The 24175-nt window shown below is 40.5% G+C and overlaps 1 protein-coding gene across 5 annotated transcripts in view; it reads right to left on the bottom strand.

Moving 5' to 3' along the window:
- Positions 1-9144: 9144 nt before the first annotated feature.
- Positions 9145-24175, bottom strand: part of LOC123805284 — a 32823-nt gene continuing 17792 nt past the window's right edge. For 2 of the 5 annotated variants that reach the window (XM_045817768.1, XM_045817767.1), the window contains exons 4-7: positions 23692-23836; positions 22368-22715; positions 17239-17359; positions 9145-12003 (exon numbers count right to left, since the gene is read on the bottom strand). In XM_045817768.1, the coding sequence (XP_045673724.1) occupies positions 11547-12003; positions 17239-17359; positions 22368-22715; positions 23692-23836 (1071 nt within the window). In that variant the 3' untranslated portion in view covers positions 9145-11546. The remainder of the gene's footprint in view (positions 12004-17238; positions 17360-22367; positions 22716-23691; positions 23837-24175) is intronic. The other 3 variants (XM_045817769.1, XM_045817771.1, XM_045817770.1) reach the window with 2 other exon arrangements.

Genomic DNA, 24175 nt, shown 5'->3' with positions numbered 1-24175 from the left:
CTCCTGACTCTGTGGACAGCCTCCTCCTCACCTCTTAGATGGCCAACATTTGGTAAGTCTCCCTGACTCTTGGAACTAAAACATTTGCTTTGTCAAAAGTGATAGCTTAGTTCTCCATCTTGTTGCTGTAAACCTCGGTACTGGGTCTGTCACTCTTTTAGGGTTCACCTGTGAGAAATACCTCTGACCATCTCCCTGCTGGGTTCAGCTGGTTTCTGGTTCAGGGACGCCTGCATCTGGGGAAGATCTTCGTGGTCAGTCTGCCCTCTGGCCTGAGGATGCTTGACTCTGGCGGCAGATATCTAGGTCATTTGAGTTAGGGACACCCTTCTCGAACCTTCCCCTTCCTCTGTTTGTTCTTATTCCTGAGGTATCCTTCCCTTTTCCCCATTGGGATGTAACTTGAAGGCTCTGGGGCTTACCAACATCAAGCCCACAGACTGGATTATCTATTGCACCCTGGGCTTGGCCCCAGAACAAACTGGGTAACCAGGAGGTTTGGCCCCTGGACAGATCTCTTAACTATAATAGTGATATAGAAAGATCTGATCAGATCACTGGGAGAAGCAGGGAGGGGCTGTAGGAGGAGGTTGCCTGAGGCAATGGTGAACAGGATTAGTTGAGAAGCCGAATGACTCCAGAGTTCATGGAATTATGGACTAGGTTTGAAATAAAAGAGGAGCTCCTGAGCTCTCAGGCTCTCTGGCTCTTGGGAAGGCTCCCTCTTCCTTGAAAATGTCTGGGTGATGATGCTGCAGCTGTGTGTGTTTCCCAAAGGACAGTATTTTTGATGGATTTTGGATGGGAGAAGAAACTCTGGGTGCAGCCTAGGATCATGCTGGCCTGGCAGAGGGTGGCAGGGTTATTCTTCTTTGGGTGTTCTAGATGGGATGAGCTCTGAGGCAGAAACCTACCATTCTTCCAAAATTTTGTATCTTACGTTGTTTTAGTTTGTAAATATACCCTATAGAAACAAGATAATTAAAAACTAACATGGGGAATGATAGGAGAACTCAGATGTTAAAGAGTTTAGACTTAATTGACAGGCTTATGTGACTAATGCATGTGGAAAGCTGTTATTCTAAAATGTGCAGCTTTTGGATAAAGACTCATTGACTTTATCACTAATCTTTGCCTCCTGAATTTTGCCCAGAGGGTGGCGGCAAACAGCAGGATCCCACTTGCTGTTTGGTAATATTACCATAGATGAAAACCTGAATTTAGGAGATTTACTTCTTTTTTTCCTTAAAAGAGATTTTTATTGCCTGTGGTCCACAGTTGGTATTTCACATTATCTCTTGGTCCCAGTGATCCAGGGTGGGGGGCTGGCTCTAGGGAGGGCCTCCTGGCAGGGGTCCCTGTGCAGTACTTGTGGGGGAGAGAGGACAAGTATGGGAGGGGTGGGATGTCTGGCTCAAAACTCCATTGTCCTATTGTTACAGGGTGCAGCCAAGAGGGGCAACACCAAATAGGCATTTGAAATGGGGTCCAGAACTCAAGGTGTCCAGGAGATTTTAAGGTGTCTTCACCCCTTCCCCCACAGGTGTGAGTTGGGGGAAGGGGCACAGAGAGCAAGAAAATGCAGGGCAGCTTTGCAGCTAATCCATGGCATGGTCATTTAGCATACCTATAGCTTTTGGCTGGTCACTTAGATATGCTAAATAGCTATGGCCATGCTCTAGGCCAGGGGGACGGAAAGGGACCTCCCCTCCAAAATGGGACCTGGGCGGCAGGTCCCCTGAGTTACAGCGCCTGCGTGGGAGCTGGGAGAAGATTGGCTCCATGACATGGGGTCACACCTGCCCAGACCCACGATGGCGAACAGAAAAGCTGGAGAAGACAGCAGATTGAGGGCAAGTGTGCCCGAGTGTAGGAGGAGTTGGAAATGGGGCTGCAGAAGAAGATTGGCCTGGGGGATTTAAACCCAGACAAGGCAGCCATTGAGAGAGAACCACGTGGCCTGGACAGAGTGGGGACTCTTCCCTCCCGTGGCCCTGGGAGAGAGGATCACATGCCTTTGCCAGAGTGGGGACCCCCGCAGCTTTAGAAGGGGGAACCACCACCTGGTTTTAGCAGAGATCCCGGCAACTCAGCTGAGGGTGCTGGGAACCCAGGGAGGTCTCCTATTCGAGATGGAGTATTAACTGGGAAGAACCAGAGGACTGCCCGAGCCGTGGACTTCTATTTCCTTTCCTGAGATACGGTACTCTGGACTGGGCAAAGGGGGAAGGAAGGAAGGACTGTGTCTGTTTGTGGGTGTTTTTTAGGGACTTTAGGATTTTTGATAAAGACCTTAGGTCACTACTTTAAGTTTGTATAGCATTAAATAAACATTTCCTTTCCTTTTCACAAATCTCTGGCATTGAGAGATGTCTTTCCTAGGGCAGCGGACATAACGGACCCGGGGCCTTCTTTCAATAATAGTATATCGTCCCAGGCCCCCTTTGTTTGTTCTGTAACACCATCAGTGCCTCGGCTTCCTCACTGGGTTTCACAGGGTCTGCATAAAGTCTATTCCTTCGTAATGCCTAAAACAGGTGGCAAACACAAGGCCCACAGGCCAAATCCAGCCCTCCATCTTGTTTTATCCAGCCCAGCACCTTGAATCTACCTGGCAGCAGCACCAAGCTCCTTGCCACTAGTTAAGGAGTAGTTATATTTATACAATCCTAAAATTACATTTGGCCCTTTGAAGGCAACCACAAGGCTGATATGGCCCCCAGTGAAAATAAGTTTGACATCCCTGGCCTAAAATATCTGGGGACTGTGACCTGGCCCTTTCCCAGGAGAGTTCCTTCCCAAGTACCCCCTCCACCATCTGCACCTAATTTCATCCCACAAAAAAAGTTACTTGTGTTTTGTTAGAACTGCCTGAAACTTCTGTGGGTAAATAAACAAAACAAAACACACAAAGTAACTGGCAGAGCAGAGGGAAGAGAGGCAGAAGAAAGGGGAAGCCATTTGGTACCAGTTCCCCTCTTAGCAGAAGTTTCTTCTCCCAGCCACAGGTTGGCCCAACACTTGCTGGGAAATTTGCTACCCTGATATGCCCTGACAAGGACCCCCATCTCTCCTGCATATGGATCTGGACTTCACAAACCCTCAGCTAGAAGTGCTTGAGCACATAAAAACAAAAACAAAAACAAAAAAACAACAAGATGAAAATGAGGCAGGATAGTAAGAAACTAGGGAAATTCCTGGGCAAGTAGAGTGGGGAGACTGAGAGAAACTAAAACAAGATTAATCAGTTTGAGCAACTTACAGGCAGCTGGTGAATCACAAGAACTTACCTACTCTAACCAAGAACACTCAAGAGTGAATGGCTTATACCTGTCCTCTCTAAGCAAAGAATACGTAACTTAAATCTCCCTGGCCTGGGAAATAGAGACCAGAGACCCAGTTAATATCATTTGTGCCAGCACAACCCAAGGACAGATGAAGTCAGGGGAACAAATAACAAAACCCCATTAAAGGCAGACAGACTCAAGATAAAACAACATAACAAACAAAAGAATATTCTCCAAACCCTCCATGTGCTCATTTTGACCAATCAGCCTATTTTAAAAAATGTACTTGGAAAGCTAATGAATATTCTGCTAAAACGCTCCCCTAAGATTCTCACCCATAGAAAAACCGATAAAAGCCCTCAGAAAAAAGGCACAGCACTGGTTCACTCTAGCCTAGAGCCACACCCATGCCCCTTTCTGGGCATGAGCTCTATCTATCTATCTATCATCTATCTATCTATCTATCTATCTATCTATCTATCTATCTATCTATCTATCTATTTGTTTGTTTTTAGAAAGAGGGGAAGGGAGGAAGAGGGAAACATCAAGGTGTGGTTGCTTCTTGTGCGTCCCCTACTGGGGACCTGGCCCACAACCCAGGCATGTGCCCTGACTGGGAATCAAACCAGCAACCTTTTGGTTCATAGGCTGACACTCAATCCGCTGAGCCACACCAGCCAGGGCGGGCATGAACTTTTTATTTCCTCCTAAATTTTAAGGGTCCCAAGGAGACTTGTAGCCATCAGAGCAGTGGGCTGTGGCAGCATGACCTGGGCATAACTGTCTCCAGGGCTGTCTCTGACTTCCCAGGTGAGCTAACAGCAGAATATCACCTTGTCTCTCTCATTCCTTTCCTATCTTTTCTAAAGAGCCTACAGAATACAACCCAGGCTCTCTCCTGTTACTTCTACCCTAAGTCTTTCCTTTGTTTCACTGTCCCCAGCATTAGTAAACGTACTCTCAAAATCACCTAGACTCCTGTTTCAAAATCTTTCCTACACAAAGTCAAGAACACACACACTACAGGCTGGCTTGAGGCAGACCTGCTCTAGGCTGGTTTCTGTCTGGTAACATTCTGGCACCCAATGTGGGGCTCTGAAGTTATTTTCTTTTCCTTCCTCTCTCTCTTTAATTCATCCACCTGTCACTTCTCATCACCATTTCAGGGGAAACCTACCTGTCAGCTGTGGAATAAATCCCTTGTCAAATATGCCTCTCAACGCTGAGATGGGACAAAAGCCTGCCTTTGGAACATGGAGTCACCCACCCACACGATTGTCCCCAGATGACATCTGGGTCTCAGAGTCCTGTGAGTCAGGAACTGATCACCCCCGATGTCCAAAGGGACCCCTTATGGCATGGAGTTGAGTCCTCATACAGGGTATTCATGTCCATGTCATACATGCTTTCTCTTTATATTCCTCTCCCTGCCACTGTGGAAATGTACACGTTCATAACACAATTCTCTACTCATTCTGAAATTCCAGGTTCTCTGTCTAAAGCATTTATTACACCAATTTTAACAACTTCATTCTTGTCATGTCACATCTTCTGTAACCAGGATTTTCATTTTCCTGTTTGAACACTCTTTGGGATGTTACACACATAATTTCTTAAATTAGGCAAAGACTTTCTTTGTTTCCATGGCTCAATCATAGTCTTTAAAACTTTCATTGAGAGTCTTAAGAAATCTCCCTATTTGGAAATTAGAATTAAAGAAAAACATTGAATACTGTCTTTTTGAACACCCCAAACCCTGGGCAGGCTGTGGAAGCAACAAAAGGGACTACCCCTGCCCGTTCTCTACTCAATATGAAAATTAAATAAAAAACAAAACCCAGTACTTTTAGAACTGAAGTGTGAGAAGTGGCCCTCCTGTCACCCAAGCCCAATAGCTCTCCCCACCACCCACCTCCTCTTCTCCAGCCTCCTTAAAAGTTGTCAAGGGAGGACAAATAAAAGGGAAAAATCTTGTCTTCTCTATAATCACTAATAATATTACTTTATAATGGTAAAATATAAAAAATTATCTCAAAATTTTTTCAGGGTCATGTGATCTGGGAAAATATTTTATATTAAACCTGGTTTAAGTTTGGTTAGATCTTTTAAGGTTATTAATAAAATAATAACACATTAATTACTAGACAAGTCTTAAGCTCATCTACTTTTAACTTTTCTATGACACAGAAGCAAGAAAATAAATTTAATGTTGTTAATCAGTATCTTATTCTTTATTAGAAGCCATAAAATATATTTGCTAATCTAAAAAATGCAAATTGATCACTTTTTAAAAAATATTTTATTTATTTATTTTTAGAGAGGAAAGGGAGGAAGAGAGAGAGAAACATGTGCAGTTGCTGGAGACCATGGCCTGCAACCCAGGCATGTGCCCTGACTGGGAATCGAACCTGCGATGCTTTGGTTCACAGCCCACACTCAATCCACTGAGCTAAGCCAGCCAGGGCTAAATTGATCACTTTTAATGTTCATTAAATATCAAGGCTTCTAAGAATTAATAATTCTAATTAAGTTGGAAATTATATGTTTTTTTGTATAAAGTACAAAAAAACTTGTTGAAGAAATAGAAGAAAATAGTTTGTCCTAAAATTGGTTGCTTCTGAATGAGTTAAAAGAAACAAACTAAAAGGGACTAGGTAAGTTGCAGAGAGTTTGTGTATGTTGCAGAATCTATGCAAATTGAATTTTGTGAAGCAAAATTTTAAGAGGAAATTATGTAAAAAGGTGAATAATAAATTTAATTTAGGTAAGTTAATCTAAATATCAAAAGTCAGCCAATACAGAATTTGTTTGGTTCTTTTCAATATGGTGATTGGAAAAAAATTTTCCTGTATCTGCCTAAAAAGCAAAGATTTTATTTTATTAAAATAATTGTATGTTTCCCCAGCTGGTGTGGCTCAGTGGAGTGAGTGACAGTCTGCAAACCAAAGGGTCACTAGTTTGATTCCCAGTCAGGGCACATGCCTGGGTTGTGGGCCCAGGTGTGCAAGAGGCAACCAAACCTTGATCTTTCTCTCCCTCTCTTTCTCTCTAAAAATAAATAAAATCTTAAAAAAATTATACGTGATATTGTGTTAATCAAATACTTGATTAACTTTCAAGAAAATTGCCTCTCTTAATCCTAACTACTTAAGTTTTGTCAGCCTATATTAATGTTTCATTTTTTTATTAGCACCTTAAATAAGTAATCAAATATTACTTCATGATATATGTAATCCTTAGGTTGAATATGTTTGACAAGCTTTCCAGGGTTTAAATTTTAAGACCTTTTCTTAACCTAGAAATAACACTGGGGTATTTCAATGGGTTCCTGAAATATCTCAAGAAGGATTTATTCTTCCTCCTTTCAAAAGAGAAACTTTGGACTAATCGGGCTTGTCTAATATACTTAAAATACATGGTAAGCTTTATCAAATAAAGAAATAATAACTGTATTCTATTTGTATACATATATTTTTATTAAAATGGATATTCAAGAAATTATATAAAAATCTCCAAAAGGCTACAAAGTTTTAATATATTTTAATTTATAATTCTAATGGTTATTTTCGAATGTTGTGTCTTACAGAATGGTTTCATATCAATTACATTTTAATCAGATCTGTGATTGGGTCATTTAAAAAAGAATTTGGTTATTTAAAGAGTCATTGTTTTGTTCTAATACAATTACAAACATGTTTCAGCTTAAAAATCCATAGAAAGAACTCTGAGCTATTCTAAATTATAAATTTCTAAAAGTAAATTTTCACATCTTACTTTAACAGGTACTAGAAATCTCATAGTAGGTTGTCAGCTGTACTGACCAGATAAAACAGACAAAATGGGTAGCACAATAAATATTCCCTGACATCCTCCGCCCACACCCATGTCTCCTTAACAACTAGTCCACTTTTAAGGGTAACTTTCAAAAGAGAAAATACCTCCTTCTCCTCTGCAATGTTGCCTGAACTCAATACAAACTAGGGGTTGGGGAGGTCTGGCCTACAAATAGGTCTTTGAGTTGTAACACTATTTTCCAGTTAGATTTGTTTTGCAAAAATGAAGGCAAATTGAGTAAAATATCTTCTATAAAAATTGATGCTCATGACCCTTTGCTTAACTAGGAATTTAAGGAAATCTCTTATGGAGTGTGTTGTCACAGTGTCAGATGAATTAGAGGACACCTTCCTCAGCCCCAGCAAGATGCTGGCCTGACTCTAGAAGATAAAACAAAATCCATCCCAAGTGCAGAGCAGCCTACTTCCCAACTCACTCCCTGCGGCCTCCCAAAGAGCAGCGGCCACTGTTTAATCCCTCCTCTACTCGAGAACTGCTGGCACTAGGCACCCCTGTTTGTAGTCCAGCCACTACCAGGAGTGGAACAGTAATGTTACCCCTGAGGGAAGTGGCAAGTGGGGAGCCTGGTGAAGGAATTATTTGGGTACATGTTCTCTTCTCATGTCTGATCTCTTTGCAAAGAAAAACTCAATTGGTCTTCAAAAATCATAGTAAGCCCTGGCTGGTGTGGCTCAATGAATTGAGCGCCGGCCTACAAGCCAAAGGGTCATTTAACACCAATTTATAACCTAACTTGGAGTAATTTGTACATTATTCTCTTCCACTTCTGCACTGTAAATAAAAAATAGCATGTAATAGGGGCTGCTAGGGCTTATGCTGATGAATTAGCCAGTTGTCGTGCTCAACATCGCGTACATCAGTCAGGGGGACATGCAGTCCCACATCAGGACCCTAACTGGGACTGTCAAACTGGGACAAATGAAGGACAAGAGGGAAGGAAATGCTGGGCCCATATGTTTACTTATCTCATAGAGGGGATGAAAAAATCCACAATTCAGCCTGTTAATTATGACATAATAAGAGAGGTTACTCAGGAAAAGAATAAAAATCCTGCCCTTGTTCAGGGACAATTAACTGAGGCTTCACAAAAGTACACAAACATTGACTCTAAGTCTGCTGAGGGCCAAGTACTCCTGGGGATGCATTTTATCCAACAGGCAACCCCAGACCTCAGGAGAAAGTCACAAAAGCTAGTCTTGGGAATTGACCAAGTCTTGGGAACTGAGCGATTGGTGAGGACTAGCTTTCAGTGCTTTTAGCAACCGAGACAGGGCAGGGGAAGAGCAAAAAGCCGCCCAGTGGAAACTTGTTGGCCACAGTTTTAAGTCCTATGTCACCTCAGGGTCACCTAGCCCCTGGACTACAATGAACAACAAAGGGGCAATGCTATTCCAGAGGACAAGGAGGACACTGGAAAAGGGAGCGTCCACAGCAAAATTGGCCTCAAATACCTCCAGAATCATGCCCTATGTTAGAGGGAAGGATATTGGAAAAGTGAGTGTCCTAGGATCTGAAGGAGGCTGGTGCCTCCAAACAGATGATGGTCAAGACACCTGAGAATTGGCGGGGCCTGAGGCCTTCCACCGCCTCCGCTGAACCTCTAATTATCACATCAGAGGAGCCTCGGGTGATCCTTGACATCACAGGTAAACCCATTACATTGTATTAGAGATGGGGACTATCTGCTCTACTCTGACCCACTCACCAGGGCCTCTTTCTTCCAAAACCTGTTAAATCACTGGGGTAAATGGGCATCCTCAATGCTACCATTTCACTCTACTCCTCGGCTGCAGCCTTGGAAATCTTTTAACACTGCAGAGGTAGCAGTTGAAAACAAATAAACAAACAGTGTAGGTCATGTGTATCTGAGAGATACATTCATTATTAGCATGTGCTGAAATGAAACAACAAAAAAAATCCAAAAACACTGCAAATTTGCATTTATTATGTTTAAAAATATTTATTTTTCATTATAATCTAGAAATTATTAAACAAGGAAATATGAAAACGCAAAGAATACAACTTTTCAAATAATGGAAACATGGATGTCGGTATAAAATACAACAAAAAATGTCCCTAATCCAGGTAACATTTCGTCTATTGTTACATCCTGTCACACAGAGTAACAATGTACAATTTTCTATAAATGCTGGTCTCTCACAGCCACTAATTTGCCCACTTTCAGGTGTTCTAAGTGGGTAAGTTTGACATCAAACCTGATATAACTATGAATAAATCTAAACCTCCGTAAACATTTTGTAAGTCTAAAAAATTCAATCCTATTACCATCTGTAGGCCCCAAATCCTGCAAGTTCAGCAGATTGCTGCAATGTAAATCAGCGAGATGAGGCCTAAAGAGGCTTTAGTTCGGTTTCGTGTATTTGTTTAGCACCTGTTTCTCATGAAAACTGGCACAAGTTACAATTGATGTATTTATCTGTATATAACGCCATTAGATCTAAAATATCATTTGCGATAAAGCAGTTCCAGGTTCCAAGTTCTGTCTTGGCATTTTTTGTGTTTGGTCAAACTAACAGAAGTTGACACAAAAATATTCTGCAACTGTTTTCTAATTTGTCTCTTATTGGATTTTTCCTCCATTTTGATTCTTTATCCTTTCCAACCGCCCCGACCAAAACTCTTCATTCATGTCTAATTCACCTTCACTAGAAATATCTTGCTAACTATGCGAATCTTCTGAATGAACTTCCGCATAATTTGCATCTTATAAATCACTCTCATTTTCATAGTCGACTCTATCATTCTCATCATGGGACTCAAGTAGCATTGGCTGAAGTTCTTCAACATATCTTGGATTATTGAATCGGTATGTTTTTCCAGCCACTTTCAATGGGAAATGAAAAATCTCTACAATGCTGACTTCAAAATTCAGGAAAAGAAAAAAAATCCAGCACAAAAACACCACCACTGACTTTGGAGTTCGGAGTTTGAAATTGTATTGCTTAGATACAATTTACTATCGAATATCATACGCCCTTACGAAACACGTGCTATAACTATACTGTCGACTTAAACGTTATGGCTTAAAAATAGTCAAGAACAACCGCAGAGCTAGTCATGACCTTGAACTTATACACCCAAAATTTGTAACAATATTTAAGAGTTTGTACCTCTCAGGTCAGCTGTGACCTCAGCAGGGTTAATCATGCCTTTCTCATAGTTCAGAGGTGCCCATTCCCGTATTAGAAAGGGACATCTTTTCTAGCCATAAACCACTATAACCCTCAGAGTCACCTCTCCCCTTCTTTTATCACCAATAGGACAGCAAGACACCTACCCTGGGGAAGATTGGCAAATTAATTTCACTCAGATGCTCTCTAAAGCCGAATTTAAATATTTGCTAATATTTATGGACACTTTCACCAGATGAGTTAAAATCTCTCCTACCAGAACAGAAAAGGTTACTGAGGTAGCCAAGTATTTACTAAAAGAAATCTTACCTAGGTTTGGACTTATATCAGATCTTCAAGCCAAGTAGAGGAAGACATTAAAAAACAAAACTGAAAACCTATGACCAGGCAATGTGACACCATAACCTTGGAAAGGGGAACCCTACTGCCAGTTCAGTCTGGAATACTGTAAAGTCTGCTTTCTCCTCCATCACTTGGTTTTCACCACTCTTTGTTCCCTTAACAGTTATAGTTCTCCTTGTCTTTGGACCATGTCTTTGTAACCTTCTCATCAAATTTGTCACTTCTAGGACACAACAATTCCGTATCAGGATGCTGGTGGCTTCAGGGATTCTGCCTCACTTTGGAAAAATGGGCCAATGGCCTCTCTGTTCCAGTTTCAAACCCAGTCCCTTGTCTACCTTAGAGCAGGCAGGGAGACTTCCATACTCTAAGTAGGAAGGGCCCATGCCCCTTGTTAGCTTAAAGAAATTACTGAAGATGAACCATTCTCCCTCATTAACCATAAGAACACTAGAGAATAAATGGCTTATACCTGTCCTCCCTAACCAAAGATACATAGCTTAAATCTCCCTGGCCTGGGAAACAGAGACCAGAGGCGCAATTATATGCCCGCTAACCCCAAGGGCAGATGAAGTCAGTGGAACAAATAACATAAAACTCATTAAAAGCCAGACAGACCCAAGACAAAACAACATAACGAACCAAAGAATATTTCCCTACATGCTCATTTTGACACATCAGCATATTTTTTAAAAATGCACTTGGAAAACTAGTGAATATCTGCTAAAACCTTCCCCTAAAATTCTCACAGAAAGCCCCAAAATCTCACATGATACGATGATGTCGGGAGACCCTCTACAAGAGGGGCCACAGTAGCTTGCCTCCTCCTGGTAGGAGGGGTGTTACTCTTGAGCCTACCCTGGGCTTGAGCAGTCACTGGCTGACCCAGAAGCCCTGGGGTCACTGAGCCTTAGTGATACTCAGGGTTGTATACCTGCCAGTTCACGGCAAAGACCTGCATTTCCACCTGCTTCTGAGAGTCGTATTTGGACAGGAGCTCGTTCTTGTCCTCGGCAGCCAGGAGGGCAGCATGGGCAGAGCCACAGGCCTCTGCATCTGGGGAGGCGGAGTCATAGGAGTCACAGTAGGTGGAGTCATGGGCCTTGGAGTCATAGGCATTGGCTGACTCAGAGTCAGCAGTAAGTAAAGTGTTCACAGTGGTGGTGCCTGAGGGGTAGGGGTCCTCAGTGGGGTTGGTGGAGGTTTCACCAGGGATAGCATCATGGGTGTCCACTGTGGTGGTGGATGTGTCGGCACTGCCATTGGTGGCAACGGAGTGCAGTTCATCATCTTCTGGATCAGTGTTGGGGGCGGGAACATATGGGTGTTGGATGGCCTGGCTGGGGCTGGGCTGAGATTTGCTGCTTCTGTAACAAGAAAAAATAAGTTTGATCTTTTTCCTGAAAAGGAATTATTTCTCAAGGTAGCTCACTGAGAACACACCCTAGATAAATGATCCAAGTTAAGAGAATTTAGGACTTTGCATTTCTGGCATACTTACCAAAAATGTGCAGGACAGAGCTGGGACTAGTGTAGGCATGCGAAGTATTAGGATGCAAAATTTAAGGAGGCATTTACTCTCTGTCATGTAAGAACAGGGGCAGCATTTTTATAAACCTGAGATTTAGTGCCTCCCTAAAATTTGTCTTAGGTACTTTACTGCACTCTAGTTCTGGTACTAGGGCCTGGATACCCAGGATACAGACTGCTTCTCAAAGCACAGGTATCTAAGGGCAGGGATGACCTTTAATAAGGTCATAGCAGTCAAAGGAAAATTTTCATCTTTAGAACAAGAACAGGGCACATACTTTCAGCTACAATGAAGTAATTGTACTAGGTGGGCCCTTTTTGGAATAAACAATAATAAAATCAGACAAAATATATTTCAAAAAAAAATTTTAGGTATTAAATAATAGCCATCACAGGATTGTGATCCTGCAGAAAAACAAATGATCAAAAACAAAAACAATGCAATTTTCCAACCTACTGTGTTGAGACTATCTCTAGATTGCATAGCATAGAGGAGAATCCTACGGGCAGAGCTGCATTATTTCCATGACGGGACAGTGATCAGAGTTCAGGGAGGTTGAGCTCTGATCTCCTCTCTTCAGAATACCAGAGAAAAGGAAGCTAGGCAAAGAGAGCTCCAGAAATCGACATAGGGATTCTCTTGAACTGGATGCTGAATAGTATGCTGCTATACATGAGGTCAGGCAAAGTACAAATTGGAGCTACAAGCTGGACAATTCTTAGAACTCACTCAGAGATGAAAGACATTAGAGTTCTAACGAGTGAGAGTGGAGACAACCTGTTTTTTAAATAGAGAGCCCAAGCAGATTGTGACAGTGATAGGACTAAACTAGTTTTAACGGTAAAGGCTACTCTAGCTTGCTCTATACCCAGTGGAAATAGCCTTAAAAAAAAAAAAAGAAAGAAAAAGTACAACAAAACAAAATAAAACAACAAAAAACAATAGTCTTCTCTGATAAACAAAAGCCAACAGGATTTGTTACCGGCAGACATGCACAAGAGGAAATGTTCACGTTTCCTCAGGTAGCAGGACAATGATACCAGAGAGATATGTGGATCTGCACAAAGGAATGAAGAGTACTGGAAATGGCAGTGTGGGTATATTTTAAAAAGCTATTTATTTTTTATTTTTAAATGTCTTTAAAAGATAATTGCCTGTTTAAAGGAAAGATAATGACTATATATCAATATGACACATAGAAGTAAATATATGACAAAAATAGCACACGTAACAGGAATTAAAACATCTCATTGTAACATTCCTATGCTAGTCATAAAGTATTATTATATTGGTTGGTTCAAGGCAGAATGGGACAAGTTAGAGATGCATATTGTAAACCCCAGAACAACCACTAAAGAAAGGAAACAGAAAGGTGTAATTAATAGGTCAATATTAAAGATAAAATAATAAAAAACCAAATTGAGCCAAAAGAGGGCAGGCAAAGAAGAAAACAAGGAACAAATAGCTACTTCTCAATAAATAGCACAATGATGAGTTTAAAACCTAATCATATCAGTGGCCTAAATGTGTGGTGTCCAATATAGTAGCTACTGGCCACATATGACCTTGAGTATCTAAAATATGGTTAGTATAATTGAGGAGCTAAATTTTAAATTTTTATTTTAATTAATTTTAATTAAAAAATGGATACTCCCATTACTGGAAATCTTTCAAGTATGTTTAAAACAATGTGGTTATGTGAATCTACTTTTTCTTTTTTTAAAAAAGATTTTATTTATTAATTTTTTTAGAGAGGGAAGAGAGGGAGAAAGAGAGAGAGAAACATCAATGTGTGGTTGCTGGGGGCTGTGGCCTGCAACTCAGGCATGTGCCCTGACTGGGAATCGAACCTGCGACACTTTGGTTCGCAGTCTGCGCTCAAACTACTGAGCTATGCCAGCCAGGGCTGAATCTACTTTTCTAACTATACATTTTATGAAATCTAAATACAAGTCAATTATTTCTGAAAAGTATTTAGTGACTAAATTGAGATGTGCTGAAGTATAAATGCATACTGGATTCTGAAAATTTGATATAAAAATAATGTAAATTATGTTGTTAATAATTTTAAAATGTTTTTGATATACTGTATAAAAAAGACATTGTTAATATTAATTTCCAATGCTTATTTTTATTTTTGAATGTAGATACTGTATAGGTTAAAATTACATATGTGCCTTATATTTTATTTCAATTGGAAAGTGCTGACCTAAACAGGCTAGTTAAAAAACAGAAATCCCCTGGCTGGTGTGGCTCAGTGGACTGAGTGCCGGCTTGTGAACCAAAGCATCTCCAGTTTGATTCCTGGTTAGGACACAAGTGAGTTGCGGGCCAGGTTGCCAGTAGGGAGCCCACAAGAGGCAACCAGACATTGATGTCTCTTTTTCCCTCCCTTCCCCTCTCTCTAAAAATCAGTAAATCTTTAAAAAAAAAGACTAGATAGACATAAAATTCCTAAACATGAATATGCTTTATAACAGAAAACAAAATAAATAGAGCACAAGGACAAAACTAAGGAGAAATAGACAAATACACAATTATACTTTAAAATTCCAACACTCCTTTCTTAGTAATTGCTGAAAGAAGTAGACAGAAAAATCAGAAAGGATCTAGAAGGCTTCAATAAGACAATCAACCAATTTGACCTAATGGATGGTACAGAACATGCCACCCAACAATATATAATACAATTAAAAACACATTTTATTTATTCATTTGGTGGGGGTATGGGGGGAAGAGGGAGGGAGACATGTTAATTTGTTATTCTACTTAGTTGTGCATTCATTGGTTGCTTCTTGTATGTGCCCTGATAGGGGATTGAACCAGCAACCTTGGCATATCAGGATGATTCTTTAACCAACTGAGCTACCTGGCAGGGCACAAATTCTTTGTAAGTGCACATAATACATTTACTAAGACAGACGAGATGCTGGGCAAAAAAACAAGCCTCAATAGACTTAAAAGGAATAAAAGAATAGAAAAATCCGTGTTTTTTTTTTTTACTACAATGGAATTAAACTAGAAATACCTTGAATATTTCAAAATATCTAGATAGTAAACATACATTTATCAATAACTCATGGGTCAAAGAAAGAATAACAAGAAAAATTGGAAAATATTTGAACTGAATAATAAGGGCACATTAAAATTAAGTACAGCTAAAGCAGTCTGTAGAGGAAATTTTATTTTCACATGTTATTCACTTTATTTTGAATTGGATTCAAAGATTTGTAGATGAGACTAAAAGAATACAAACAGTATATTTTATTCATTTTTGTTTGAATTGAGTATGAAGATATTTTAATGATCAAAAAAATTTTTTATTTATTGACTTTAGAGAGAGTGGAGAGAGAGAAAGAAAGAGAGAGAGAGAAGAAGGTGATGGAGAGAAAAAGAGACACTGATTTGTTGTTCCACTTATTTATGCATTCATTGGCTGGTTTTTTAACACATCGTGATCAGGGATCAAACCTGCAACCTTAGTGTACTGGGATAATATTCTAACCAACTGAACTACCTGGCCAGGGCTTAATGACATATTTTTAAATGACAGTTGTAGGTAATGGAGAGAAGAATTGGTCATGTGGAATAATCTAATTTGTTCACAAACTTATCTAATATAGAAGCTTGTGATAACCCCAAAGGTAAAAGTATTTTTTTTAATCAGTCAATATTATGTTTCAGGTGTACAGCATAGTGAGTGGTTAGATATTTATATAACTCATAGAGTGATCACCCTGATAAACCTAGTATTCATCTGACACCATACATTGTCATTGTAATATTATTGACTATATTCCCTGTGCTGTACTTTACATTCCTGTGACTATTTTGTAACTTCCAATTTGTACTTTTTAATCCCTTTGTCTTTTTCACTCATCCATCTAAACTGCTTCTCATCTGGTAACCATCAGTTTGTTTTCTTTATTCATGGGTTTGTTTCTGTTTTACTCATTTGGTTATTTTGTCCTTTAGATTTCACATGTAAGTGAAATCATATGGTATTTGTCTTTCTCTGCCTAACTCATCTCACTTAAGGCTCTACCTCAAGAACTAGCAAAAGAGCAAATTAAACACAAAGGAGGAAGGACATAATTAAAATTAGGAGCAAAAGTCAATGACAGATGATTAGTAAACAAGAAATTCAGTGACATCAAAAGATAGTTCTTTGAAAGGATTAATAAAATTAATAAATCTAGGTGGACTGGTAAGGACAAAAAATAAAATACACAAAATTCCAATATTAAGAGTGAGAAGATATTACTATAGATCCTTCAGACATTAAAAGAGAAATAACAAAAATGTTTCAAACAACTCCATGCCAAATTAAGAAGCTCAAAATACAGAGTTTATTGAGTCAATTAAAATATAACAAGAGGCAAAGGGCAAGAGATGATTTAGATGAACACAATTAGGAGTCTGCAAGCACACGATGTAAATCCTGTACTAAGCAGAATTCATATGTCCTATTTTTCTCTGCCTCATCAGTCCTCTTTGCTATTGTATGATTTTAAAGACTAAGGGGATCTTGAACCAGGGGGCTGAGCAATGTGTTACCTGGGCCAACACGCATACCTGCGGCAAGCATACCCAGTATGACTGTAGTTCTTGACGTAATGAGAAGTTATAAATTTTAATCCTTATTTCTTGGACAGATGTATGATAACAAAATATTACCCATAGGTGGTCAATTTAAGACCTCCTAAATGAGTGCTTCTTATGCCTCATGAATATTGAGTGTATCATGAACATTTGGTCTATCACATTTCTACCTCCTTCTTCCTTCTCCCACATTAAAAATAATAACAATACTACTACATTTCATTGAATGTCTTTCTTTAGTGCAAAACAAGGATTCTTTATGTAAATTATTTTTTATTCCATATAGTAGTTCTATAAATAAAGCATTATTTTCCATATTTTATGCCTGAGGTATTTGAGTCTCATTGATGTGACTTCCTCTGATCAGACCAGACCCTTTGTTGATTTTGATCTTGTTCCCAAGCAGAAAAGTGAAGGACAGATACCTCTGAGAAGAGATATTTGTATATTGAAAAATGAATACTCTTACCTGTTTTTGCACCAGCTTTTGAGCTCGTTTCTTTTTTTACATCCAATTAAAAACAGTATTAGCAGTACTATCACAACTAAAACTATGAAGCTTATGGCAAGCTTACTGAAGTATGCAGCACCTGAAATACAGATGTTCCCTGATCAGTTTCCTTGAAGACAGTTATTCCCACATTCGTGATTCTTGCCCAGTGAATCCCCAATCTTATTCCACCTAAGAGTAATGGATCCTCCTCCTATTTCCACTTCCCTTTCAAATTATGATTAATTAGTAAATTCAAGCATCCATTCAAATATCATCTTACTTAGTTTACTTGCTCAGGAAATAAATTTGAGCAAATAAATTTATTTCTGCTATGGAAGAATAGCAATGTGACAGAATTGAGAGTATTGACAAAAGAGTAGGTGAGGGAGTCACCCATAGATCTCACACAGGGCTGAAGGTGGTAGCCTGGGACAGCATGAAAAAAACGAAATCAGATGTTTCTAGGAAGCTGAAAAGCCTATATAAAAAGAGATAAAGTAGAAAGTTGGGAGAATTGGAAGCTGTGCTCAAAAAATGAGATACTGGGGTTTAATGTTTTAGAACGTAAACATTTTCACTTTTGGGTCAAGGCCAAGGTCTGACAACAGTAGTGAAGTGGGGCTCTGCACTCTCCCTGCTCCTGAAACAGCTGATTCCTCTCCCTTCACCATTCTTACTGACCGACTTCCACTCCCTCTTTAGTCATCAGGTGCAATGTTACCTCAGAGAAGGCTTTGTTGAGAAAAAGTGCCTGAAATAACAGAAATAAGGCAAACACAAATTTCATGTCTTTTCAATGTCATGCTAAAACATTATCTGGTAAATTAGTCAAGGGATCATCTCACTTGGGAAATAAAATTTTATTATGGTTTTATTGACCAATAGAACATTAACTTAGCACTCTTAGTTTGAGTCTTTTCACTGATTTTGAACCAGCTTGGCTATCCACTCCTTCTTTCCCTTTTGAATTCCTTAAAATTATGGCCCCCCGATTTCAACATATTCTTATGAGTTATGTTTCTAACATACTGAAAATTGCACTTTGATTTCTTTTCTACCCGTTTCCATAATCTATCTCTCCTTTGTGTTTTTAATGCATCCTCTGCTTGCTGTATACATTGCATTATAATAAAGTTTAATCCATTCAAAGAATATGTATTGAATTCCTCTTAGAGCTACATACAGGGATAGGTTTTAGTGATACTATGGTGAACATGCAAACATGGTCCGTCTGTCCCTCAAAGATTTTCTCTTTTGTGCAAAGTCTTTTCTACCTGCAAGACTATAAGTTTCATGAGTATAGACTATATCTTAGCCATGATGGCATCTCAATGTTAAGTAGTATGCTGGCCTAGAAAAGCTGCTCAATAAACATTTGTTGGATAACTGTGTGGATGAATGCATATTAGTGGAAATGTGGCATTCCTAGAACTGAGATGCTAGTGTGTAGATGAACTGTCTCCTTGAACTGGAAGTAATTCTAAGGTGATGGTAGGTGTTGGGGTAGAGAGCCAGCCTACAACTCAGTTGTAAGTGACTGGCTTGTGACAAAAGCTTAAAAAACAGGAAGTATTTCCATGATTGGAAAAGGAGAAAGGCCTAGAATTGGTCATGAGAATTGAATGCAATGCCAGGAAAGTAGGATTCTTAGAAGAAATTTTAGGTTTAATTAAGGCCAGTAGGTAGATGGAATTTGAGGGAAGAGATGGAAGATGTCATGGCTGTTATTCTGAATGGAACAAGTTTCTAGAGGGCCCAGAGGAAATGCTTGGGTTAGGGGTACTGGGAACAGTGAGAGATTGATTCAAATTAGATGAAGAATGGGGATGAGTAGCCTGTGTCACAATGTAAAACTTGATCATATAAAAATTATCTTTTTTGCACTGTTCCATTGCACTACTCTTTCTCTCTCCCTGTCCAGTCTCATGGTCATTCTCCTCATTCATTGACAACACAAGGCTCTGTTACCATGCCACCCTCCAGACCAAGGTCTGTCATTAACCTTAGTGACTTCTGGGTCCACATGGGCAAGTTATTCAAAATGCCTGTCTTTCTCTTTATTTAACTCTTTAACAGCAAATACTTATTCAATTCTGTTTTGTTCCCTGTACTGTATCAGGGAGTGGGTTTAGAATGATTAAAAAAAATCATGCCCACTCCTGTTGTCAAGAAACTTACTGCACACTGAGTGACAATGACAATAAATATAAGTGCACAAGGAAATAGATGTACAATTGCATTTGTTTTAGTACCAATGTTATGAATACACTAGGGTAGTATAAAAGAGAATAACAGTGGAAACTAATTCAGCCTGAGGAGCAGTAAAAGCAAGACTCTCTAAGAAAGTAATATTTCATCCAACATTAGAGTATAAGTAGTAGTTGTCCAGCTAAAGAATAGAGAGAATAATTGAAAGAGTACCACATAGAAATGGGGTACAGTGTTCTGGGGGAACATACTCATTTATTCAGCCATATCCATATTGGAAATCAGAAAGTTTGAATTTGAGTCAGATGTGAGGCAATTCTAGGTGATAACAAGTCCAGAAATGGCCATGAGAGCAAGTGGAGAAAAGTGGAGTCAAAGCGAAGACCTAGGTAATTTGCTCTCTCTCTAGCTTTCAGACTTTATCCCACTTAATCTCTCTCTATCTGAAAACGGTTCTGGACTAGGGGACTGAGAACTTGAGTTTGGTGCTCAGGTACACCTGGTTTGGATTGACAATTTGCCTTAGATAAGTCTGGCTCCCTTTCTACATGTCAGTTTCCTCTGACTTTCTCTTTGGAATGTATGAGGATATTGCCCTCGCAGATACACATTGTTTTCATTGCATTTTCATTTTAGCTTCCATCTAAGGACTGTGGTTACTAGAGGAAAGGCCCTTAGTTCAGCTGACCCTTTGATGGGTCTGGATAGATAAACTTGGAAGCAGGAGTTAAAGAAAGTTGAATTTTCCTTTACAATAGAAGTACATAACTCTGTGTGTGAGAGACACAGTGCAGGAGGAGGGAAGGGATGGAGCAATGAAGAGTGAGTATGGGAGGAGAGGAGGAAGACTGGAGCTAGGGACACAGCAGGATTTTAGTGTGACCCCATCACGTCACCCTCTCAAATCATACATACAGTTTACTACGAAGAGAGCCAGAATAGAGAGTTCTAGTTCCAGGGATCAGCAAATACAAAGGCCCAATGTCAGACAAAGCTTGGAACCTTAGAAGACCTTGTCAAAGGCAGCGTGCCCAGAGCTCGGTGGGAGACAGAGAGAGACCTAGAGAGGGTCCTCACGTTGACTCCAGTTTTCTCCACTTGCTCTCATGGCCATTTCTGGACTTGTCATCACCTAGATTTAAGTTCACATCTGATTTAAATGGAAACTTTTAGATTTCTGATATAAATATGGCTGCATTAGTCAGTGTGTCCTCTTCTTTACTTGGAAATAAAATACTAGCAAGAAACAAAACAAAACAAAAACCCAACCAAATAAAACAACCATAAGCACTAGACCTTAAAATAGGTGTGAAGGCTGCTAAAAGCAGCTATGATCACACAGAAACCATGTGGGAGAAAGTGAAGAGGTGTGGAGAATGCTGAGGAGACTGTAAAATGGCAAATATCAGAAAGCACTAGTAAAATACACTCACTGAAGACGAGGGGCATACCATGAAGATCAAAAGCTGTATGCTTGTTTGTAACGAGTGGTTCAGGAACTGAGGTGTGTATCATCTACATAGAGGGAGAATGCAGCAAAACAGGCTGAGGGAAAATTTATGAAATGAGAAACAGGAGAGATTGGCTCATTGGAGAGCTAGTAAGGAGAAAGTCTGAAAGTGGTGTTTGGTGGAGTTCTGTGGTTTGAATAATTGTCCCCTCAAAATTCATATGTTGAAATCCCAATGCTCAATGTGAACTCCTAAGCTGATGAATAAGATTAGTGTCCTTATAAAAGAGAGCATCCCCCTCACCCCCTCGAGCTCCCTATCCCCTTCCACAGTGCCTGTGAGAACATAAGGCATGGTTGGTTGTCTGCCACCTGGAAGAGGGCTTTTACCAGAAGCTGATTGTGCTGACACCTGATCTTGAACTTCCAGCCTCCAGAACTGTGAGAGATAGATGTTGCTTATAAGTCATCTAGACTGTGGTATTCTGTGATACCAGCCTGAATGGACTAAGACAAGAAAGTGCAATTCCACAGACAGGTTAAAAAGATGATGGCTGGAAAATTTCAACAGGAAAGGATGGGAGAAGATAGGAAAACAATGAGGGAATTTGGGTTCTGGCAGCAAGGCTGGTGAGGGTGTGATGAAGAAAGCAGAACCAAGCATATGCGGTTAGAGCTGCCACCACCACGGAGTGTGAGCATCAAAGCCCATTTTGTGGGGCGCAGTGAGGGGAGAAAGAAAACTGATGTGCTATGGACAATTGTTCTTCCTTTTTCTGATTCACTGCTGGGTTCCAGGCAGAACATACCAGGTTCTTTAGAGAAGGTTCTCTGAATAGCAGTGATAATATCACATGGAATGAGCCACCTTTGTCCTGGGTGTGAGTCTCAGACTCAGCTGGAATTCCTCCTCCCTCAGATCTACCACCCACTGGACCTTTGGCTGAGGGAACCAGCCCTCAATCCAGGTACACATGGATTTGTCTGGACTCAGTGGCTTCCACATGGAACTAAGGATGTGAGCTGAGAACTGGGAAGAGAGATGTCAGGCCCTAACTCATTTTCCTGCTCACATACCCTTCTCCTACTTCTGAAGAGTTTTCCCTGCTGACTAGACCTCAATGTCCAGAACAGAAAACTGAGGCTCTGAAGAAGTCTTGGCACAAAGAATGGGGACCTAGACTCCTGGGCTACAGAGTTCAGCAAAATCCAACACAAATGGCCCCTATTTCTTCATCCCCACTAAGAGTCTATTTATTATACTTTATGCAGCCCCCAGCAGTGATCTGTGCAGTAATGGGGTGAGTAGATGTAATGACCATCTACCCATCTCCCTTTCACCTATGACTTCCTTATATTTCCCAGGAAAACTGGATCAGAGGAAGGAGCCCATCACCGAGTAAACTGACCCTTGTGGAGTGTGGAGGGGATAATTGTGGGTCATTACCTTCCACTCTCAGCTCAATCATTGTATCATTGTAGTCAGAGCCATGCTGGAATGCACAGCGATACTGCCCACTGTCAGAGGACTGGACATTGCATATTTTCAGGGTCACAGTACTATTATCCGTGGCATTTCTCACAAGCTTTGTCCTCCCAAAATACTTAGGTGAGGCTTTCTGAGGCTTGTCACTCCCATCTTTGTACAGGTGCACCACCTGGTGGTGTGGGGATTTGGTCCAGGTTATTTGCATATTTCCAACATTTTGAGGAGGCCAGAGTGAGCAGCGCAGCTTAGCTTCACCACCAGGCCTGACCACCAAGGGTACACAGGGCCCCTCAACCTGAAATGCTCCTAAAAAGAGAACAGAAACAGAGTCAGGGTGGCATGGGGGCAGGGTTAGGGCATATGAAGGGGGGGCTGATTACACACAGGACTGGCTATTTCCATCCTAGCAAAGTCCTGGGACCAAGGTCTGAAAGGGGATAGTTTCTGGATCTTGAGGGGTGGGGAGGTCTCTTTTTGACCTGAATATTTACGCAGAACTAGGAGGAAGCTGGAGATGTTGGAAGTGGGAGGTGTTGGCCTGGCTAACGTGTTGCAAGCAAAGGACTTTGGGCACATATTTTGAGGAGGCACTCACTTCCAAGGTGTAAGTGCAGGGTCAGCAAGGTCCTGAGAGCAAGTGCCTCTTTAAGTGTTGGGCCCTCAGCTTTTCACTTAACTCATCTATAGGGAGGGACCTGATGAGTGTAGCTGCAGGAGAAGGGGAATAGACCTGCTAACTTCTCAAGTCAGGTTCTGTCCTTGTCCTTAGGAGGGAGGGATTGCATGGGAACTCAGATGGCTCTGGAGTGGACAGTTGAATAACTGTGTGGAGAAAGAATCTGAAGCAGCTCAGGGGTAAAGATGTTTGAGAATCATTAACACTGTTTGCCATGAGAATGGGATGAGAAAATAGAGGTATACAAGCTATTTCTGTTTAAAAATTTTATTTTTTATTATCTTGAGTCTCTAAGGATATATGCTTCTTTACTACCATCTAGGCTCTTTCGCTTTCTGCCCATCTTTGTCCCACCACACGCATGTTTGTACTCAGGTGCACACACACTCACCAGCAGGCCTTGACCAGGAGATAGGAGTAGAAGTGCCTAATACGCTGCCTGGTACTTAGTAAGTGGAATAAAGTTAACTTTTTACTTTCCCCAGAAATTCCTAGCACTTGTATTTTTTTTTTTTTTAGTCAAACTTTTTCTCCCAGCTACCCTCCCTTTTTCTTTTTTCTTTCCCTTCCATATCAGGGAATCAGATCTCATGTAAGGATTCCTACCTGCAACCGATATGAGCATTTGGAGGCAGAGGTAGAGTGAGATGAGGCTGCTGTGATAAATTACAAAGATTCGAAAACTGCTCAGGCAACTGAAGCAAGGTGATCCCAAGGCTTTCTGCTGCTGACATATTGGAAAAGGAAAACACTGTAAGGAGGAGAGATATAAAAAGAGAAATCTGACACTTAAGTCAATGGTTAGAGAAAGAAGTGAATGCAGGGATTTCACTCTTGGACAGGTGAGGGGCACATCTTATCTACGGGACTATGGGGAAGGGCAGAGTAAGATTCTTGCTCTTTTTTTCTACAAGTTTTGGGGCCCTTGATTTTCAGGAGTAGGCAGGGCACTCATAAGTCCAGCTACCTTCTATATACTGATGACTTGGTTCTAAACGTACACCTTCTGTGCATAAATGTCTGTTAATCTAGTGGCAGGAGCCTGCTTCTAGAGGGACCAGGGGCTTAGGGGCCCCTCTGTCTTGGATCA

The sequence above is a fragment of the Phyllostomus hastatus genome, unplaced genomic scaffold, assembly GCF_019186645.2.
Source record: "Phyllostomus hastatus isolate PE091 unplaced genomic scaffold, TTU_PhHast_1.1 phas_scaffold_317, whole genome shotgun sequence".
NCBI lineage: Eukaryota > Metazoa > Chordata > Mammalia > Chiroptera > Phyllostomidae > Phyllostomus > Phyllostomus hastatus.
This window is presented reverse-complemented; position numbering and strand designations above follow the sequence as displayed.